This window comes from Dicentrarchus labrax, unplaced genomic scaffold (assembly GCF_905237075.1).
Source record: "Dicentrarchus labrax unplaced genomic scaffold, dlabrax2021, whole genome shotgun sequence".
In the NCBI taxonomy this organism is placed as follows: Eukaryota; Metazoa; Chordata; class Actinopteri; family Moronidae; genus Dicentrarchus; species Dicentrarchus labrax.
In genome coordinates, this window is record NW_026136709.1 from 13123576 (window position 1) to 13142019 (window position 18444).

General features: G+C 42.9%; 1 protein-coding gene across 5 annotated transcripts in view; it reads right to left on the bottom strand.

Annotated features, from left to right (window-relative positions):
- sulf1 (sulfatase 1) overlaps positions 1-18444 on the bottom strand; it is a 36495-nt gene that overhangs the window by 8135 nt on the left and 9916 nt on the right. For 4 of the 5 annotated variants that reach the window (XM_051410305.1, XM_051410303.1, XM_051410306.1 and 1 more), the window contains exons 2-11: positions 14031-14329; positions 13126-13365; positions 12341-12492; positions 9473-9642; positions 6403-6553; positions 6146-6321; positions 5802-5930; positions 5209-5265; positions 2779-2905; positions 518-725 (exon numbers count right to left, since the gene is read on the bottom strand). In XM_051410305.1, the coding sequence (XP_051266265.1) occupies positions 518-725; positions 2779-2905; positions 5209-5265; positions 5802-5930; positions 6146-6321; positions 6403-6553; positions 9473-9642; positions 12341-12492; positions 13126-13365; positions 14031-14205 (1585 nt within the window). In that variant the 5' untranslated portion in view covers positions 14206-14329. The remainder of the gene's footprint in view (positions 1-517; positions 726-2778; positions 2906-5208; positions 5266-5801; positions 5931-6145; positions 6322-6402; positions 6554-9472; positions 9643-12340; positions 12493-13125; positions 13366-14030; positions 14330-18444) is intronic. The other variant, XM_051410304.1, reaches the window with a different exon arrangement.

An 18444-nucleotide genomic window follows, 5' to 3' on the forward strand; every position in this document is an offset into this window, starting at 1 on the left:
CCTGATCCCATTTTACTAATTTAGTATATTCATTGACAATAACTCTCCAGATAAATCAAACCCCATTGTCTGCCTTTGAATGTTCTGGATATTAAATATAATTCTTGGGCCATTTCTGGATTTTTAATACTTCAGTTGCACCTTTTCTAAACAACACTAGAGGGCATCAAACCATTCAAAACCACAATCTCAGCAGCACACATACACGCACAAGACAACATCCACAGAACAAATTGCTGGACTTGTGCAGGATGTTTGCCTTTTCTGTGCATCTGTCTCCCTTTAGAGCATAAATAATCCATTACAGGAAATCAAGCCTCGAGCCTTTACAGACGTCTTTTTCTTCAAATGGTATTGAGAGACAGACATCAATACGATGTTATGAGTTAAGAAATGGCTGGACGTTAACTGAAGCAGTCTGCCTATGCTAGATCCCCTACTGTTAAATTGAAATAACCACAAAAATCCTACTTGAATTCTTATTTGATGAAGAAATAACACATTCGTGTCTACTTACGCTGGCCAGATGAGAGCTGTCGTTGGGAGCGGCGGTCCGATCTGGAGGGTTTAAAGCCAGCGTCCCCACAGTCACAGACCCTCTCTCTGTTGTCGTAACTGCTACGGGGCCTCAGGCTACGGGCCCTCTTCCTGGAGCCTTCTTTTGAACCGCCTTTACACTTCTGTATCCTCCATTTCCCTGTGATCTCCTCTACACAATGCCACTTCTGTCAACAACAACCACAAGCAGAAATAAACAAGGAGAAAAAGTATTCACTCAAGTTTTTCATTTCGATGTGTAGATTTCTAGGAATTTGAACAATCCAAAATATCCCTGATCTGTATCTCTTTTGGAATGAACCGATTTTCTGGTTTTGCTATAGATGGTACCAATATCTCAGACAAGACTTTGTTTTGATGTGATTTTAGAAACTGTTGAGAAACCCATGCTTATGACATATATATCAGGAAAATCTCAGTCTGTGGGAAAGAATGGCATCCAAAAGCAGCAGGAAAGATAAACCAAAACAACCACATGCGATGAACTGGGCCTGTCTGGTGTCTAGGAAATAAAGTGGAAACCCCTATCACTCTCACACTGGGTATGTCTGTGCCAAGTGCGTCACCAGTGTAATTGTGTAAATACATATCCACGCACTTGCCTACATCCTGCGTGTCTTTCTTGACATTCATTCCCACTAGGAAAAGAAAGTTGAGGCTAATTTCTGTGAGCAGCACCGCTGCTTAGGTCTGGTATAAATGGAAGAGACACATCTGCAGAACGCAATACAGACGATCAGTGGTGAGTGTGGGAATGAGGGTCCAAACAAAGGGCCATAAGGCAGATCAGGTTTCTTTTTGAAGGCTCATATAGTGACGAAGACCTTATGGGCCAAACAGATCTGTTATATCAGTATTAGAGAAACGGAGAGAACCGAGGGAGAGAGACAGAGATGTAATGTCACTCAGGGATGAAAACAATCTGTCTTTCTTTAACCTTTTCCCTCCCCCTCCCCCTCCCCCCTGTGAGTGCTTTTAAGGCAAAACAGTACCACTGGAGCAGCAGAGATGGATGAGAAACTGGGGAAGAGGAGTGGTAAGAGTAAGACCCAAAGTACCGCAAGTCACTCACACTGTCATGTACCCTGAAAAACATACAGTAACAGAGGTTTCTCCATGTCCCTGGTGAGTAAATCTGTGTACCCACAACAAACCCATACCGTTATCACATGATCGATTCGGAGGGACCGCAACGGCTCTGTGACAAAAACACAATAGAGGCTGTGCTCTTATAAATTTCTGGTCTGTCTGAACCAAAATCGTGTGGTCATAGTCGAGAGGCAGCAACTTTTACAGCTTTTCAAAAACAAAACTTCTCTCATTTTAACCTAAATTGAGTTCAAGGCTGAGGTTTAATGTCCTTGTTGAACATCCCTTTAACTACTTCAATACAATGCCACAGTTTGAGCCAAAGATTTCTGTGACAGTGAGGTGAGTCAACAGAGGAAGAGGAGCAGGAATAAGAGAGATGAAGCACTTGCCTGCTGGGTGTAAGTACCACCCCCCCTGTAATTTAGTAAGACATACAAAACACCCCACCCCACTGGCTTTCAGGCTACTCACTGGGAGGCCATGTTAAATCATGCCAGACGGGACCTTTATGACCAAATCTTATACTTCTTGATAATGCAGCTATACATATGATGTATACTGTAAATGGTTTTATTTCTACACATCTTTTGTGCATTGATACAAGTGCACACGCATATTGTACCCACTCTCACACACTGCTGAGCTCGACTAGAATTGGTCCATCGCTGTCTTTAACAACTGACTGTTATATACACACATTTATGTGAACTGGATCTGGATTGCATTAGTCAGACCCTCAGAAACCCTGCCCATCATTTAACACTACCTGAAACTTGTAAAAATTTGTATTGTTCTGGTTTGTATGTAAGGCCACATACTGTAGTACTTGGATGTTGGTCTGCCAGGAAATTAATTGGCACAGATGAAAGGGAAGTACCAACAAATGAGTACACCACAAAACAGTGCAAAATCCTGTTATGAACCAACTGATGTACTGTAAATGACTATTTAATTTGAGGCTCTGTGGAATAGTTTAACAGGCATAGAGGTCACTTCAAGAGAGGTACTCATTACTACTACTGTACAAAAAGAACTGAAGAAATTTTCCTTAGTGGATATTGGGGGAACTCATTTCTGCTCACAAAAGTTTACAGAAATAAGCTGTGCACATGGGCGTGTTTATTTTACCTGTCCAGGCTGTTCGCAGGGTGTCTGGAATTCCGCCTGCTGGCAAGTCTCTTTGACCTTCTTGTATTTGGGAAGGCTGTTGGTGTGCTGAGTGTTCACTGAGTCATCCTTCTTTCTCAGGATCTTTCTGCACAACACAAGTAAAGAGAATTAGGAGGAAATTAGCATCAACAAAAGGACTTATTCAGGGAGCAAATACACTATTAAACTATTAAAGTATTACTGGATGGCAGTGAGCGGAATTAAAGTTTTATTCGCTTTAAGAGTTTTCTGTTTTTTACTTTCTGTCATGGCCACTCCTGTGTGCTTCTCATGGTCATAGCCAGTGAATGGATAAGTTATGTAGCATCTGTGTTGTGCCAGAGGGTCTGGGCATGGAGCTCAGCTCAGCCTCACACCAGTGCTCAGCTCTGGGCCAAGCTGTTTGACCTTGGCTTGGCATCACGTTCAACTGCCCTGCCCCCTTCTCCACTGCTACCACCACAAGGCCTGGCTGAGTCCCTGCTAAGGCAATGCCAACCACCTCCCATCCCCTGCTCTATCCCCAACTCTCTGCCAACATGGCATGGCTGCTCGCGACACGCAGACAGAATGACGGCGACAACGAAGCACAGAACAACCTGTCCCCTATAAGAGTAGGGCTGTTGTCTTGTCTGATCCTGTATACCACTCTGTTCCAGGGGAAAACAGCCAATGTTCACACACTGGCTTTGGCTGTAGTCTGTTGCCTTCAGCCAAGGGTGATTAAAGAGCTAACAGTTGTTGTCGATGTCACTCCCTGATGGCTGCATTACGTAGGTGATTGGATTCCCAAACAACATAGTCAGTCCCAGCTGTCAGTCAGCATTTCACAGGCTCAGAGGTACAGTACTATAAGGTCATGTGAGGATATGAAATCACAGAGCGTATCACATGACCAGTGAGAGAACTGTACAAAAAACATTAGCTACTGTGTCTGAGTGAAGCTACATCTGTGCCTGAGTGACAGAGTGAAAGGTCTGTGGAGGCTAATCTCAGCCTTTAGAGACAAGCGCACAAGCAGACAGCCTCCTATAAACAGTGTGGATTAATGGAAGAATGGATTAAAAGAGCTAAAGCCCTTAAAAGGTCAAAGAGGTCACACTCTTTATTTCATACACAGCAGTCCACAGACCCACTACTACTTCTGTCAAGCAAACATACGCCAGAAGGAGAATGATCTGCGTGCGGGGCAGCAGAGCTAACTAGTGCTTATTTTACATTCTTGGATATGTGTCTGCTGATGTTGACGCAGTCGCTGGCAAATGAGCAAATTAGTGGAAAGGAGATGGGAGGGCCAAGCCAGCGATTTGGAAAAAAATAGGGATTGTGAGGAAATGATAGTGGGGGAAAAACAGCAGCTGTACGGGAGAACATGACATACTGTAATATACAGTATCATTACACATGCTGCCAGCACAATCTGGCCTCAACCAGTGTTACTGTTCTCCCCCATTCATTTTCCTACCAATGCCCCTATGTCTTTCCTTCCTTATTTACTTAATTTGAACCTTTTTTTTTTCCTTTGGCAATCTGTATCACACGAAGACAAGCTTGATGGGATTATTTCTCTCCAAGTTGTCAGGTTTCTGTCAGTGTACCCCTGGCATTAACACAGCTTAACATGCTAAGTGAACAAAAGCCGGCTGTCAGATTGGAGGTATCATTTTCTGCAACATATATCTGGCAGCAGAGGAGAGGTTAAATAAAGACCTGACAGGGTTTTTTTGAGAGAACATGTACTGTATGCGATCGCGTGCACTACAAAGAAAACAGTCTTGGGGGAAACAGTCAAGTGTTGGCTATAGCATGGCTGCTGCATTCCACACTGGGGGAGCTGGTGACATGTCCTGTGAGTGGATTGAGTTTGAGCCTTCTAGCCATTCCTCAGGTAACATCATCCTGAGACTGGCTGGCCTTTGTTTATTTTGCGCGTGTCTAGCTCTACCATGTTACTGAAATGTATCTTCCGTGTGTCTCCGCCAGCGCAGGAACAGCAGGCTAAGTCAGGTTTAGGGCCCTGATTATGTGCTCAATATATACAAGACCCTTCGGAAGACAAAGGCTCAGCTTGTTTTTCTTGTAAATGATCAAATGACCTGGTTACGCATGTGTCAGCACCTCTTGTGAACTGTCATAATTTGCCAGCCGCTTATAGCTTTAGCAAACAACTTAGAATATTTCAACCTCTTCCACCGTCAGTGCCTTCCAAGCCGACTGTGGTCAGGAAATGTCTGTCAGATAACAAATAACTGGGAAAAGCTGCTGTGTTGCTGGAAGGGGGAACGTGCATTGAGCCTTGCAGATTTCGGGTTCATTGAAATGTTTTGTCAGGTTTGTGTGACACACAATGCTCTACAATGACATGGATGTGTCTGTGGTGTGGAAAGGGAATAAAGAACCCCAGTTTACCCTCGCTCCACCAGGAATGTGTCCCTCCAGACTTTGGGTTTCCGGTTGGGTTTGAATCTGGAAAAACAAAACGCACAAAGTTTATAGAATTCATATGGCCTATACACTCAGCATCAGCTACAGTGTGTTGGGCATTCAGCGAGCCAACATTAGGTTGGCTAGCTGAATGTGTTGTTGTTGTTGTTGTTGTTGTTGTTGTTGTTGTTGTTGTTGTTGAATGTTGAACACTAGCTTTTTGGGCTCTTTTTTTACAAATATCTAGTAAGGGACAATTATTTTGCATTCACATTGGACACTGTTTGTACTGTGGGTTTTACTGGGAAAACAAATGATTCAACTTGCAAACAAATTCTACGGGAACCTTCATTAGAAGAACCTCAGTGAATCCAAGCCAAAGTCCTGCAGCCAAGGAAAATCCACCAAATTGCCCTGAACCCACTTTGTGCTCAGCTGGAGCAAAGCAATTATTTTGGCTATGGAAATTTGCATCTGCTCAATAACGGCAAACGAACAGGACTGTTGCACATATCATGTACACTGCAATTACTGTACATAATATCCATTACAGCATGGCATGATGGATCCATACAGACCTATTGCCAGTCCTTTCTTGTTCCAGCAGCTTAAGGATGGACTTTCCATCCATGTCTGGAGGGGTGTCCAGCCCAGCAATGTGAAGGATCGTGGGAGCTAGGTCAATGTTCAACACCAGATGAGGATTTCTAAAGAAATACATGCAAGTTTACTTAATCTTCTGAAATACACACAGTGATAATAAAAAACAAAACCAAGGAAACTGAACAAACAAGGGTGAAACTTCAGACGGAGAACATCAAGGTACACACAGTACAGTTCTTTCTTGATCTTTTACATGTGGATTCGATATAATTTGTAAGCAAAAAACTGAATAATGTGTTTAGTTGTTGCTTGGACTTACACTGCTCCTGGTTCTACATTGGGCCCTCTCAGGAAGAATGGCACACGGATGTCAAAGTCATAAGGCATTGACTTGCCTTTGACCAATCCAAACTGACCAATGTGGTAGCCATGGTCTGCTGTATAGATGATGTAAGTGTTATCCAGCTCTCCAGTTTCCTCCAGCATTTCATACACCTGGGAAGTAAAATCAGTGACGATGAGAAGATAGACAACAGACTTACCCAGATATAAAAATCCTTTAATAGTTACACTTACCTTCTGCACTGAGTCATCCACAGACATGAGTGTCTGCAGCCTCTTCCGATGCAGGAAGTTGGTGAATTCCATGTGGATGGGTCTCATGGGGCCTGTATACTGCATGATCCAGTGTTTGTCCATATTTGGGGCATAGTTGTAGCTGGGGGTGCTAGGAGGGCACAATGGAGGGAGAGAGGAGACAGGCATATGAAAAAAAACTGCCTGTATTTAGAATTAATAGAACATACATGTTTTCTGTGTGCCTGATGAAGTCGCATAGAAGTAAGAAAATATTTATGGATGTTTGTCTAGAAGTGAGTTATCAGAGCACGTAACAGCTATGAAGACCCCATTTAAGATGCCAAAAAACACCTGTCTGCTACTTTTCACAAACTACTGCTCAGTAACAGGTGCCACAGTTGTCTACTGCGTTTGACACACATCAATAGTTGCTCTGTTTGTTGAAGGAAACCTCTTAATAGTCAGCAGCCAGCACCTTAGCTGTTTTTCCACACCTCTCTTCGACCATCTCTCTCCTCGCACAGAGACGAGAGTCTCCTTGCTCCACTGCGCTCTTGGCACAGACAAGTCATTTGAGGGTTGGCACATGCTTAAGAAAATAATAGGCCCCAAAGTCAAGTTTGCAACAACTTCTGGACCAAAAACCCAATAAGTCATGGTCATTTGAAATGGGGGGGAAAAACAAGAGTGGCAAAGAGAGCAACAGGGGTTGAGAAGCGGTTTTGTTTGTGAAGTTATAGCTAAGAGGAGCTTTTCACCAATCTGCGGTATTAGTTGTAAAGCAAATGAGGGAGATAAACAGTAGACAAACATTTGAAGTTGACTTTGTTTCTCGCAAGATTTTTGCAGTCCAAAGCAAAATAGTAGATGAATTATACTACAAGCATGTGTGCAAGTTAGCCCCAGAATCTTTGTTAGTCAGTTGTACAGTCTGTAATGTTGGAATGTGATGTGACAATAACCAATAATGTCCCTTTTACTATGAGTAATTCACTCCTAAAACAAACCATAAACAAACAGGTTCCACACCTGACTAAGCAGCCGCTGGAGAAAGTACCAAGACTTAGATACTTAATGAAGACCTGCTATGGGAGCTGCTTTGCTCTGATTGAGTGAGCTGCCTTCTGCCCTCTTCCCTTCAGGCCTGCTTTGTGAGAAGGGTGAACTCTTCACCCACCTAGCCAGGCGGTCTAATAAGCACCACAAAGGGACCTGTCTCTGGGCAATGGGCCACCAAGGTATGGGGCCCTGGGCACCAGGGAACCAGGAATGCAGAGGTCAGTGGAATAAAACCAGTCCATAGTAGAGGTCACACCTGCCACCTGTCATATATAGGTCATGTTTTGTGGTATTAGCCCTGGATTACAGCAGCCCAAGGCCTGCTGTTCACCCCAGAATGCCTCCTGACCTTACAAAACTTAACATGGACACATCCCGCATGAGGATTAGTGACATTCCCTAAAGCAACTTGTTGAGCGACGACCAGAATAACTTCCATTCACTCCCTGCTGTAAAAAAGACATGCCATTGAGAAACCGCAGCACATCTATAGTGTTTAAAAGAAGTCAGGAGCTTCGCATACATCTAAGAGACAGGGTAAAAACACCTTCAACTGAGGAATGTTAATGACATTAACATCAAACTCTCCCCTGCTATTGTTGCTGTCAAAAGTACAGACACTCATTTGATTTATGAGGCGGCTCCTCCTTTACTGCCACGGCGTCTCTTCCCAACTCTGCACATTACGAATTAGAGGTATATGGCATCTGCTGCAAAGACAGAAAGTGGCAGACCAGACAGATTTTCAGTCATGTCTTCCCATTAATGGATGACCTTACCAGGTCCTGAATAGATTTTGTTAAAAAAAAGGTAACCAAAGCCCCTTGAACCCACTCAAACACAAAATGGAACAGTGTCAAAATGTTAATTATAAACAGTTTCACAACATCTGCCAGAGAAAAAAAAAGTCTGTTATAGACTGTAGTCAACAAACACCAAAACAAACACCCACCCATACCAACCAGCTAACCACACCAGATATTCCACACATACTGCACCTACACACAATCACTGGGGCAACCCCTTTATCCATCCGCGGGCCTCAGTCCCACCCCCTTCACCCGGAGGCTCGAGCTAAAAATAAATTAATAATGTCACAAAGGGTGTTCCAGAGTGCACAATGCATTCCTCTCGTCCCAAGAGCCGCGGGGAGAAACTACTGATTGATATGGACAGGATCAGGAAGTCCTTTGCGAAAATTCACAGGAGGGGAGAGGTGGGGAGAGCAGCAAGGGATGAGAAAACAGAGACAAGACACTGGGAGACAGAGGGAGAGATAAACAGAGAGACAGGCACAAACAGAGATATACAGATAGAGCAACAGAGCAAACAGACTGTGGGGAATGTTAAGTGGATAGAAAGTGAGAGGAAGGATGTGGGAACTACTGAAAGCACTGGGAAAGAAAGAGGAATATTGAGCAGAAATGGCAGCCTTGAACCCTACACCTACTTCTAGAAAACACCATCCCTCCCCCGAACCCAGTGGACTAGTGCATCCTGGGAGCCTCTTAGAGGGTCCACCAAGAGATGGCAGGGCATGTTGCCATGGAACACTATTGCAGCAATGCCTTAACTCAGCAATGGGAGTTGTGTGAGGCCGATGTGGGCTTGGCATGAGAGAGTGCTCTGTAAAATAAGCCATCCCTGATCCTTCTTAATGGTATGTGCCCCAGCTATTCTTGGATGATAAATCATTTTGATTTCACGCTTGCCGAGTCGTCGGCCCTAGCAGCTTCTAAGCAACCTGTCATCACTGGGGATTGAGGGGCGTGAGCACTGTAATAATGTTAGGTACACCAAATCATAAAAACTCAAATTGGATGCTAACTAGAAAAATTCCATATGGCAGCAGATGAAAGCTGCTAGAATGTCTGTGTATATAATCTCTAAATAAGGGGCCTAAACATTCATTTTTCATAATTTTACAGGGTTGAAAGTCCAATGGAGGAAGGATGAATGTATCTGTTTGATGTATGTGTGTGATAATACAAGCCTGAGTGTAACTTACATATGCTGTGAAGCATTTGGGAAGTGCTCGGCGTACTGTGGAGCCGAGTCCTCTGGGCCATGAGGAGCAGCGTGACTGATGACCATCATCACAGGACGGTGAGGGTACATCCGCTTGGAAACGCGGAAAAAGTTGATGCTGTCATTGGTGATCAGATCTGTGAAATAGTCCTGGAAAAAGAGAGCAAATACCATGAATAAATTAGAGAGTTAGGTGCTGCAGGGCTAAAATCCCACGGAACTGGGGAAAAATGCAAAACAATACGAGCTTTGATAAAATGCAGTCCAATCACTATGACATGTTGCCTTCCCTCGTCTAGTCATTTTCAAATAAATGGAGAGGGGCCAGTGGGGATATGAACTGGGGGCATTGAGTACACTACACTACCAATCTGTCGAGTCAACAGCTGGCAGCTTGCCTGTGTGTGTATGTGTGCGTGTCTGTGTGTGTTAATGTGAGTGTGCGCTTGAGTCTGCGTGTGTATGTGTATACAGTATATGGGCTGTTGCCTCATCAGTGAATCTCTGCACTATTGAATGTGACACCACTTGATGGTGAGAGGAGCCTGGCGCTCTGAAATGGTATGTTGTTATGACAGCTCCCACCCCTCTACTCCTCTCCCGGCTATCCATTCTCCTCCTATTTAGCTTAATTTTATTCTATCCCTTTTCTCTTAACATATGTTTACTTTCCTTCTCATTGATTCACTCTGGGAGATAATGGAACACACAAATCAGGCATAATAACCACAAAAGATACAAGCCTCAGGCGGTACTGGGGAGATGAGCTGGAGTGAGTGATGACTTGTATACAGGAGATGGGAAAGAAACAAGTTCCCAAAGACTCTGAGTGCTCTGTTTTTCAACTTTTAGTGGCAAGATTAACTTCCTGTAAAGAGTTTAGACTCAGGAAATGAGAAATTGTCACATCAAAGAACCGACAGGCATGACATTTTATCAAAACCTTTATTCTAGGCGCGGTGGCATCTCTTTTTTTAAATATACGGTAGGTCACACCCTGAACTAAAATCACAATAATGTTTGCCAAGTTTCCAACTGTAGATTAACCATTCTACCTGCAGCTTTGGCGTGCCACTGTCTGGCATACAACATGCGGAAGGGAGTGCCAGGTTCAGAATAAAAGGGTAAAGGGTGATTTCCCTGAAATGTCAGAAGTGGGTTTGGCTGATTCATTCTGTCTCTATTAATAGGCTTTATAGCCAGGCCAACTTTAATGGCCTGGCGGCTGCACATGCCCATGGAGGCTGGCAAAGCATCGCCATACTTGTTTTCTCTGTTACCAACTCTCGAAAAATCTGAGCCACTGCTGCTAAGGGTTCTGGCGGGTCAAAAGGAAGTGACAGTGTCATGGGGAATACCTTGCAGCGATAAATTGGTCACAGAGGTCAGGAGTATCACCTTTCCCAGAACTATTTGTAGATGATGAGTATTAAGTGGCAGTCACATAATACAAACTCATTTACACATGGTTTAATTCCCGAGTGACATTCAACTATTTAAAATGAATATTTTAATATTTTAAGTTTGACTGTCAATGCCAACAGGGCGTTGTAGCTTTGAGGCTTTGAATTTACAAGATTTGTACATGAGAAGTTGTCTATTCATTTCAAGCAGCTTGATCTCTAATGGGTGGAAATTTCTGTTAGCACTGATGACACCAATGTATCACATCTGGCTTGCAAAGCAGGCTGCTTTTTGTCTTCATGACAGTTGACTTCTGTCATGGAATTTTTTTTAAAAAAAGGGGATGAATCATATTTTCAGGCTAAAGCTCACACAAAAGGTCTTTGACAAAGGCCTTATCCTCAATGAACTCATCCTCCTACAGATGGAAAATCAAATAGGAGCAAATTGAATGAAATCACTGGGCAAGTGCCTCATATAATCACAATGACTTGGTGTGCCAGCTGCATTCTGTGTGGAATACATGACCTTCTCACCCTGTTTGGATCTAAAAAGAGGAGTTGTGTTTGTCCTAGTGGTAACAGGTTAAAGGGTTTTGGCAGTAAATAGCAAATAGTGTGTCCATTTGGTTTTAAACCACAATCTACTGACCAAGCCCATGTCCTGTAAACACCTTGGTCTCAGCTTGCGGGTAACTTTACACCTCAGTCCAAGTTGGCAGAGGAATAGCAGTCCAAACATTTGTTTGCCCATCTTTTGGGCAGGCCATCTTGAAACTTGACATGTATCCAAACTATAAACCCTCCTCATGGATTCCTCATGTACCCTGGACTACGCTACCTGGGAAGATATTGGCATAGAGCTGCGAAAACAAACTGACAGCTCTTACAAAAACATTTAAAAGGAAGATTGATGAATGATGCCATCCAGAGCCACAAAAACACAATGTAACCACAGTGTTCATCTCTAGAGTCGGAGAGTGGTAAAGTGAAATTTCCCCTCCTTTTATATTGTAGCTTATTATAACAAAAAATCATTCTGTAAAACTTAATAGGGGGACAAAAAGAAAAGGAACATGGTAGACAGTCAGAAGGAGAGACAAAACAAGTGCAGGGTGGCACTTATCAAAGGCAACATTGGCTTCTCATAAAGGTGCTTCAATTTTACAGTGTCTAAATGTTGAGGTAAGGCGCATCATAATAAAAGGATTGTGCAGAAAGAGTAGACGCCACCTAAAGTCAGCTCATTCCCTTTAATTCTCGAATGAGAATTCCTGTCAGCCTGGATCACAACATTGTGATAATTGAAGTGTTTCACTGTCTGTATTTATATGTGGATTGAAACCTGCAATTTGTCAGGCGAATTCTTTATATTAGGTCATAAAGGGAAAACAAATGAGTGATTGAGTTAATGGTCCTTTTTTGGAAATGATGGGAACACATACCTTGGAATAATCGGCACCGTGTTTCTCCTTGTAACCATTCCGACAGACAGTGTAATTATAGAAGCGGGAATTTTTTATCAATCCAACCCATTCGCGCCACCCAGGTGGGATGTAGCTGCCATTGTACTCGTTGAGGTACTTGCCGAAGAAGGCTGCAGAAGAGAAGGAGAGATAAATGAGGGTTTTCTTTACAGGTAGTCTTAGGCCATAAATGTACGTTTTCTTAGTCAGCTTTTTGCCTGTGAAGATCTCAGTTCTGTGCATCGGTGTGACTTTATCTGTGTGTGCGAGTATGTGACGCATACATTTTGCGTGTCTCTCTCTATCTGGCTTCACTGCACAGCATTCTCAGATGGGCTGGGCAGGGAGCCAGCGGTCCCAGAGAAAGCTAATTGCAGACTAACGCATCAGCTCGAAAACCGCAGGCCGTGCTGCAGCCCACAGGACCCCACTGAGCTGCCCAGTCCAACGCCTGCCCATCACTCACACAGACACTGTCTGATGGGACATGACAGCGACCTGGCACGCTCACTGTGTTTGCATTTCTCACAGCAGACAGCCAGGCAGGGCGGTGGAGTCTAGCTTACTATAAAAATTGACATTGAGTGAAAATAGAGAGGCCAGCAGGACATTTGAGCTGGCAGGGATTGACAATATCTTGGCAAAAAGTGAGATGGTACCCAATCATAACCTGAAAAATGCAATAATTCCATATTATTATAACAGGCCTTTAATGCACGTAGAAATGTGCCTATATATGTGATTGCATGCGTTTGTTCACTAACCTGTCCTGTAGCCGGTGTTGTTGAGATAGACAGCGAATGAGCGTGGCTCATGCTGAGCTTGCCAGGAAGGGGAGGAGCAGTTCTCGTTGTTGGTGTAGGTGTTGTGGTTGTGGACGTACTTGCCCGTCAGCATGGAGGACCTTGACGGGCAGCACATGGGTGTGGTGACAAAGGCATTGGTGAAACTTGTGCCTCCATCTTCCATTATCTTGCGGGTTTTATTCATTACCTGTAGAGAACCTGGAGGACAAGGTATAGAGGTCAGTCCTGAGTGCTATAGTTTCACTGAAATCATAATTTTGTTACATGCATTTTTAACACTAGAGAAAATAGGTTATGTCAATATACTCCATGACAAAAATTTTTTTCAGAAATGAAAATCACTTTTTTCAACATATAAAATGATAGTCACTTGATTTTCATGTTGATGAACACAGTTCATTCTATTTAGATCACTTGGCCTTCTCTTACTGAATTCTCTGAGTGGCAAATAATTAGAATTCAGCAGTTAATAGGCCAGATGGCCATTCGGCTCTGGCTTATGGCCTCTACTTAATATTTCATGTGTGGATGAAGACCACATACATCCTGATGCAAATACCCTCAAAGACAAAGCAACTGATTAAGATAGCATATTCCTCAGCACTTCATCATACAAGTTTATATATTTTTTATTTGTATGACTTGATATGATAAAGGTAGCATAAATTATAACTGAATTTCTTTAAACAACCCTGTATTGTAAATAACTCAATAACTTTGAATCCTTGTATTTAGAGAAGAAAAGAAAAGAAATCACTTATATTATTGTAAGAAACATTGTAAAAAGTTTTCTTTTGAATAAGGAAAAAAATAAAATAGGGCCCATAGAATTCCAGGAAGACCAGGAAGGGAGCCAGCCTTACCCAACTCAACATCCTGGTCGTCAGTCATGATGAGGATAATGTTGGGCCGGATGTTTCTGCGGTCTCTCTGGATGCGACCCCTCAGGCCCTGAGCCCTGGTGGTGATGAAGGCCCAGCTGCCTGGAGCCCAGTCCAGAGACAGCAGGGCCAACCAAGCCAGCCACTGTATCAGCATGGTGCCTGAGACGACAAGAGACGGGATGGGTAGATGGGAGGATTAATGGAGAGATGAAGGGAGGGAGACGAGGTCCAGCCAGGCCACTCACTCACACCCGTGCAGTTCTCACAGCTGTGGTCGACTGTGAAGAGACAGAAGGACAAAACACAGAGACATTACAACAAGGAACACAGGGAAAAGAGATATAAAGTGGGCAATTTTAAAGTAAGAGAGAATGAGTATTGCATTTTATTCTCATAAAGAAAGTCAGAGAAAAGCCTGAATTCCCTCTAGGAACATTTAAGCATATTTACTTCAGATAAATTGTGTGCATCTGGTCACAAATCATACTCAAGACAACAGTTTATCCATAAACAGAGAAGCCAAAAAAGATTATTCCGCGCTTTAGCCGTTGATGGTCCACCAAGGAAAACATACTCAACAGTTTCAACATATGTTGCGTCCTGACTGAAACCCCATCAATACTCTCCCGTGAAAACAAAATCCCTCAACATCAACTCTCCTGACCTAAACCAAAAAAAGAAACACAGATCTCACCTCAGAGAATCCCATAAGTCTCATCTGTTTAGTCTCCTCTCATATTCACCTTGTGCTTTTTCACTCTCTCCTTCTGTGTCAGATAACACACACTCACACACAGAAAAACTCTCTATCACTACTGGAGAGCTGTTTTTAAGCTAACTGTGCCGAGACCGTGCCATTGGCTGTCCGCACTCAAACACCCACAGCCACTTTCCTGCATCAGCCAATCATGGTCCACCTTCCACCTGTCACTCAAAAGTCACCCCCTGGTGAGTCAAGCGTGACAGAGGGCCGGTGGAGAGGATGGGACCACACTAGGGGGGAGGGGGTTAGGGGGCACGGGAGGCGGAGAGAGGGTTCCGCTACATTAACCCCAGTGCCACTGTCGCCAATCACAGATTACCACTGAGTCATCATAGCACTTTGCAGCTTCTTGCTCACTTACAATGCCACGGTTGGTCATTAAAAGTCTGCATGCTCTTTGCCTAAAAGCCAGGGAACAGTGTAAAATGTATACTAGCGCTAAGCTCAACTTCAGAAGAAGATAGATATAATGCATGTCACCAAAAGAGAGATCACACTTTATTTCCAAATGTTGATCCATTAATCCACCGTATCCTGACAAGATCAAGTGCATAGGACAAAAATGTAAAGATGATTTAAATTAGCAGATAACTTTCAGTGACAATTATATGTGTGACAGAATGGCTTGTGGCTGTGAGCTGAACTATGACGCTGTAACAATGAGTACTCCATCATTGCCTGTGAAAAAGTGCCTTATGGACAGCAATCCCACTGAGTGACACCATACTGCTCGCTATTCTGAGTTAATGGCCTGAAAACAAATGGCAGGTCTAGGACACCTGAGCCTGGACAAACCTCACTGGGTGGCTCCACCCTTTCCACAAAGGTCCAGCCCCCACAGGCAATGACACAAAACTATAACCTAAAATAAGTCATCATTTATAGTATGTGTCTCATAATGGCAGAAGGCACACTGGAGAAGTGTATCATTGTTTTTAAAAAGGTGAAATGCAAATTATGTTTGTCAATAACGCACTATGCTGGTATGTGGCTTTAGTCTTTTCAAAAATGTTGCATATTTACTTTTACTATCATGGGTTTGATTCAGATTAGTGTTAATGGTTGGCTGACGGTAGAGGATGATGAAAGAATGACAAGATGGATGAGGCCAAGAATAATATATACTAATGACCATCAGTCCTTACATACTGTATCATAATGTTTATTTGTCCAGCTACCACAGGTATGCACACATAAACACAAGAAAAAGCCTACATCTGCAAGCACTTGTTCTCATTGATGTGCTAAACAGATGGCCATACATAAGCTAACACAACTACAAATGATCTTATACAATCATATCAAATGGGTGAATAGTCATGTTATTTCCCTTGTACTGTATTAGTTATCTGTTTTCCCTCCAGTTAGATGTTATCTGTGATAAGCAGGGCTTCAGATGGAGCTTTAAGAGCACTTTAGTCTGCCCTGCGTTTCAGATGAGCAGTGTCCGGGCCAGCCAGCCCAGTCATCGTGACAGCCTTGTGCAAACATTGGCGCCGTTTGGACAAACACCCCTCCAGCGCAGGGTGGCAGAGTGCACAGAACCTCACAGTGAATTGCACACACACACAACACAAACTACTGTACAAACATATGGTGACATGCATAAACTCATAAGACACTCACACACAAGTCATTCTCTCACACAAAAACAATTCTCCTGCTGTGAGGGTCCAATTCCTCCTACATGAAATGGGAAAGCTTCCCAGAAACAATAGACGCAGCACAAATCTAGACAAAACTTAAGTGTCTATTTCTGTCAAGCTGTGGAAGACTTGAAATCAACTGTAAGACACTCAGCCAGCTAGTGTAATGTTAGCACCCAGTGCGAATTCAATTTAACATGCCAATGGTTCCCAGCAATAGCCTCTTCATGCGACTTAGAGAAGTGAGAAAACAGACAAGAAGGTTCATTGTGGAATCTGATACAAACCTTGTGGTGCTGATGTGGTTAACTATAGTGGTATCAATAGCTACACTGTCTGAAACAACTGAGATGGCAGGGCTAATAATGTGCCATGCATAACGACCAGTGGGATGTGGACCGAGGTTATGCTGGCAAAAAGACACAGCTGCTGTCCTTTGGGTTACCTCTCATCCTAACTCAATTTCAACCGATCCACTTTCCTTGCTAGGTCATTTGAAGTTCACTTATGACGAAAAGGATCCCAGCAGCTCTGCGTCTGCCAAACACACCCCTGGATCACTTGACAGCTGTCTATCTCAAAGTCAAACCTCTTCAAAGAAAACATCACCATTTTTTTTTTATTTTCATGTAGCATCTTTAGTAACCTGACTACGTGTTAACATGACATATGGAGCTTTAAGCTGCTAGAGGAAATGACCAGCTAAGTGACAAGCCAAGTGTCTAGAGATGAGCAGCTGTTGTTTGTAGAGCAGAGGTAGATTGATGGCTGGCAGTTGGATGGCAGTATTAAGACCTATGGAACAAAAACAGCAAGTTTCCTGTTCAAATGGAGAAAGGAAAAGTAGAAAACAAAAATAGTAAAGCACTAAAAAAAAGCCTAGAAAAAAAAGTGCTGTAGAGCATTCCCATCTGCATGGATGTAAATACATACACAAATATACATAATAAAGCCACTCATAGATTGTAACTGCTATAGAGGAGATAAAAAATAGACAAATTAACTGCACAAAGAATAAATATAATCTATTAATAAATATATATAAAAATCTACATCTGTTCCAGATTTGAAAGTTGGAGAGTATTTAAAGTGTGCAGATTAGACTGTTTAAATACCTCTTTAATTATTCCTCATTATCAGCATTAACTGCATCAGATTAACTGAATTAGATCAGTGTGTTCAAACACAGTCACTTCTGAGTGTTTTGTTTTGTACACAGGCTTAAAAAAGTGTTATCCGGAGTTCTTGCCCTCAGGCCCCTTTGCACACACGCAGCAGGGAAGGTACCCAGTACCTCCCACTGGATGTATTCAAACTGAGGCAGCTCGTACGCCGTAAACACAAGACACAATATGAGCAAATGTGCTATAATCTTTAATGTTATTATCCAGTTGGCTTTTGAACCTCCGCTCTGTTATGGCTACTGCTTCTTATGCCTCCAAAATGCATTTTGCCAATTACATGAACCCTTTGAGAACTGTGAGAATAATGTTTCATGTCATTTTCATAAACCATTTGAATGAGTAATTTATTTATCTCGTCTAGCATGATATAAGTAGAACAAGCTTCTTCTATACATCTGTGGAACAGACAAGAGGTCTTTATTCCTGGACAGAGTCTGGGGACTAGGGGGCACATTTTTTCTACGTCCTCATTGTTTTGGAGGATTAGCACTAATGACCCTTTAAATGAGCCTTTACTGTATTCATCATGGTTAAGCTGGAAGAAGAATATTGGGGAGGGATGGGAGGAACGTAAAATGCCCAGGGGTTCAAAGGACTGGAACAAAAAGGCCACTATGGAGTTTTCAGACACACAGCTGCCAGATACATAAAAGATGTGCAATTTTCAGATTAATGGCCATCAACACTAGGGACTTTTAGCACACCTCAACACCCTACTAATCTTTACTTTCATGATTGTAAAGTTTTTTTCCCCTACTTTACTTGGAGAAAACAGCTCTTTCACTTACTTTCCTTTGGCA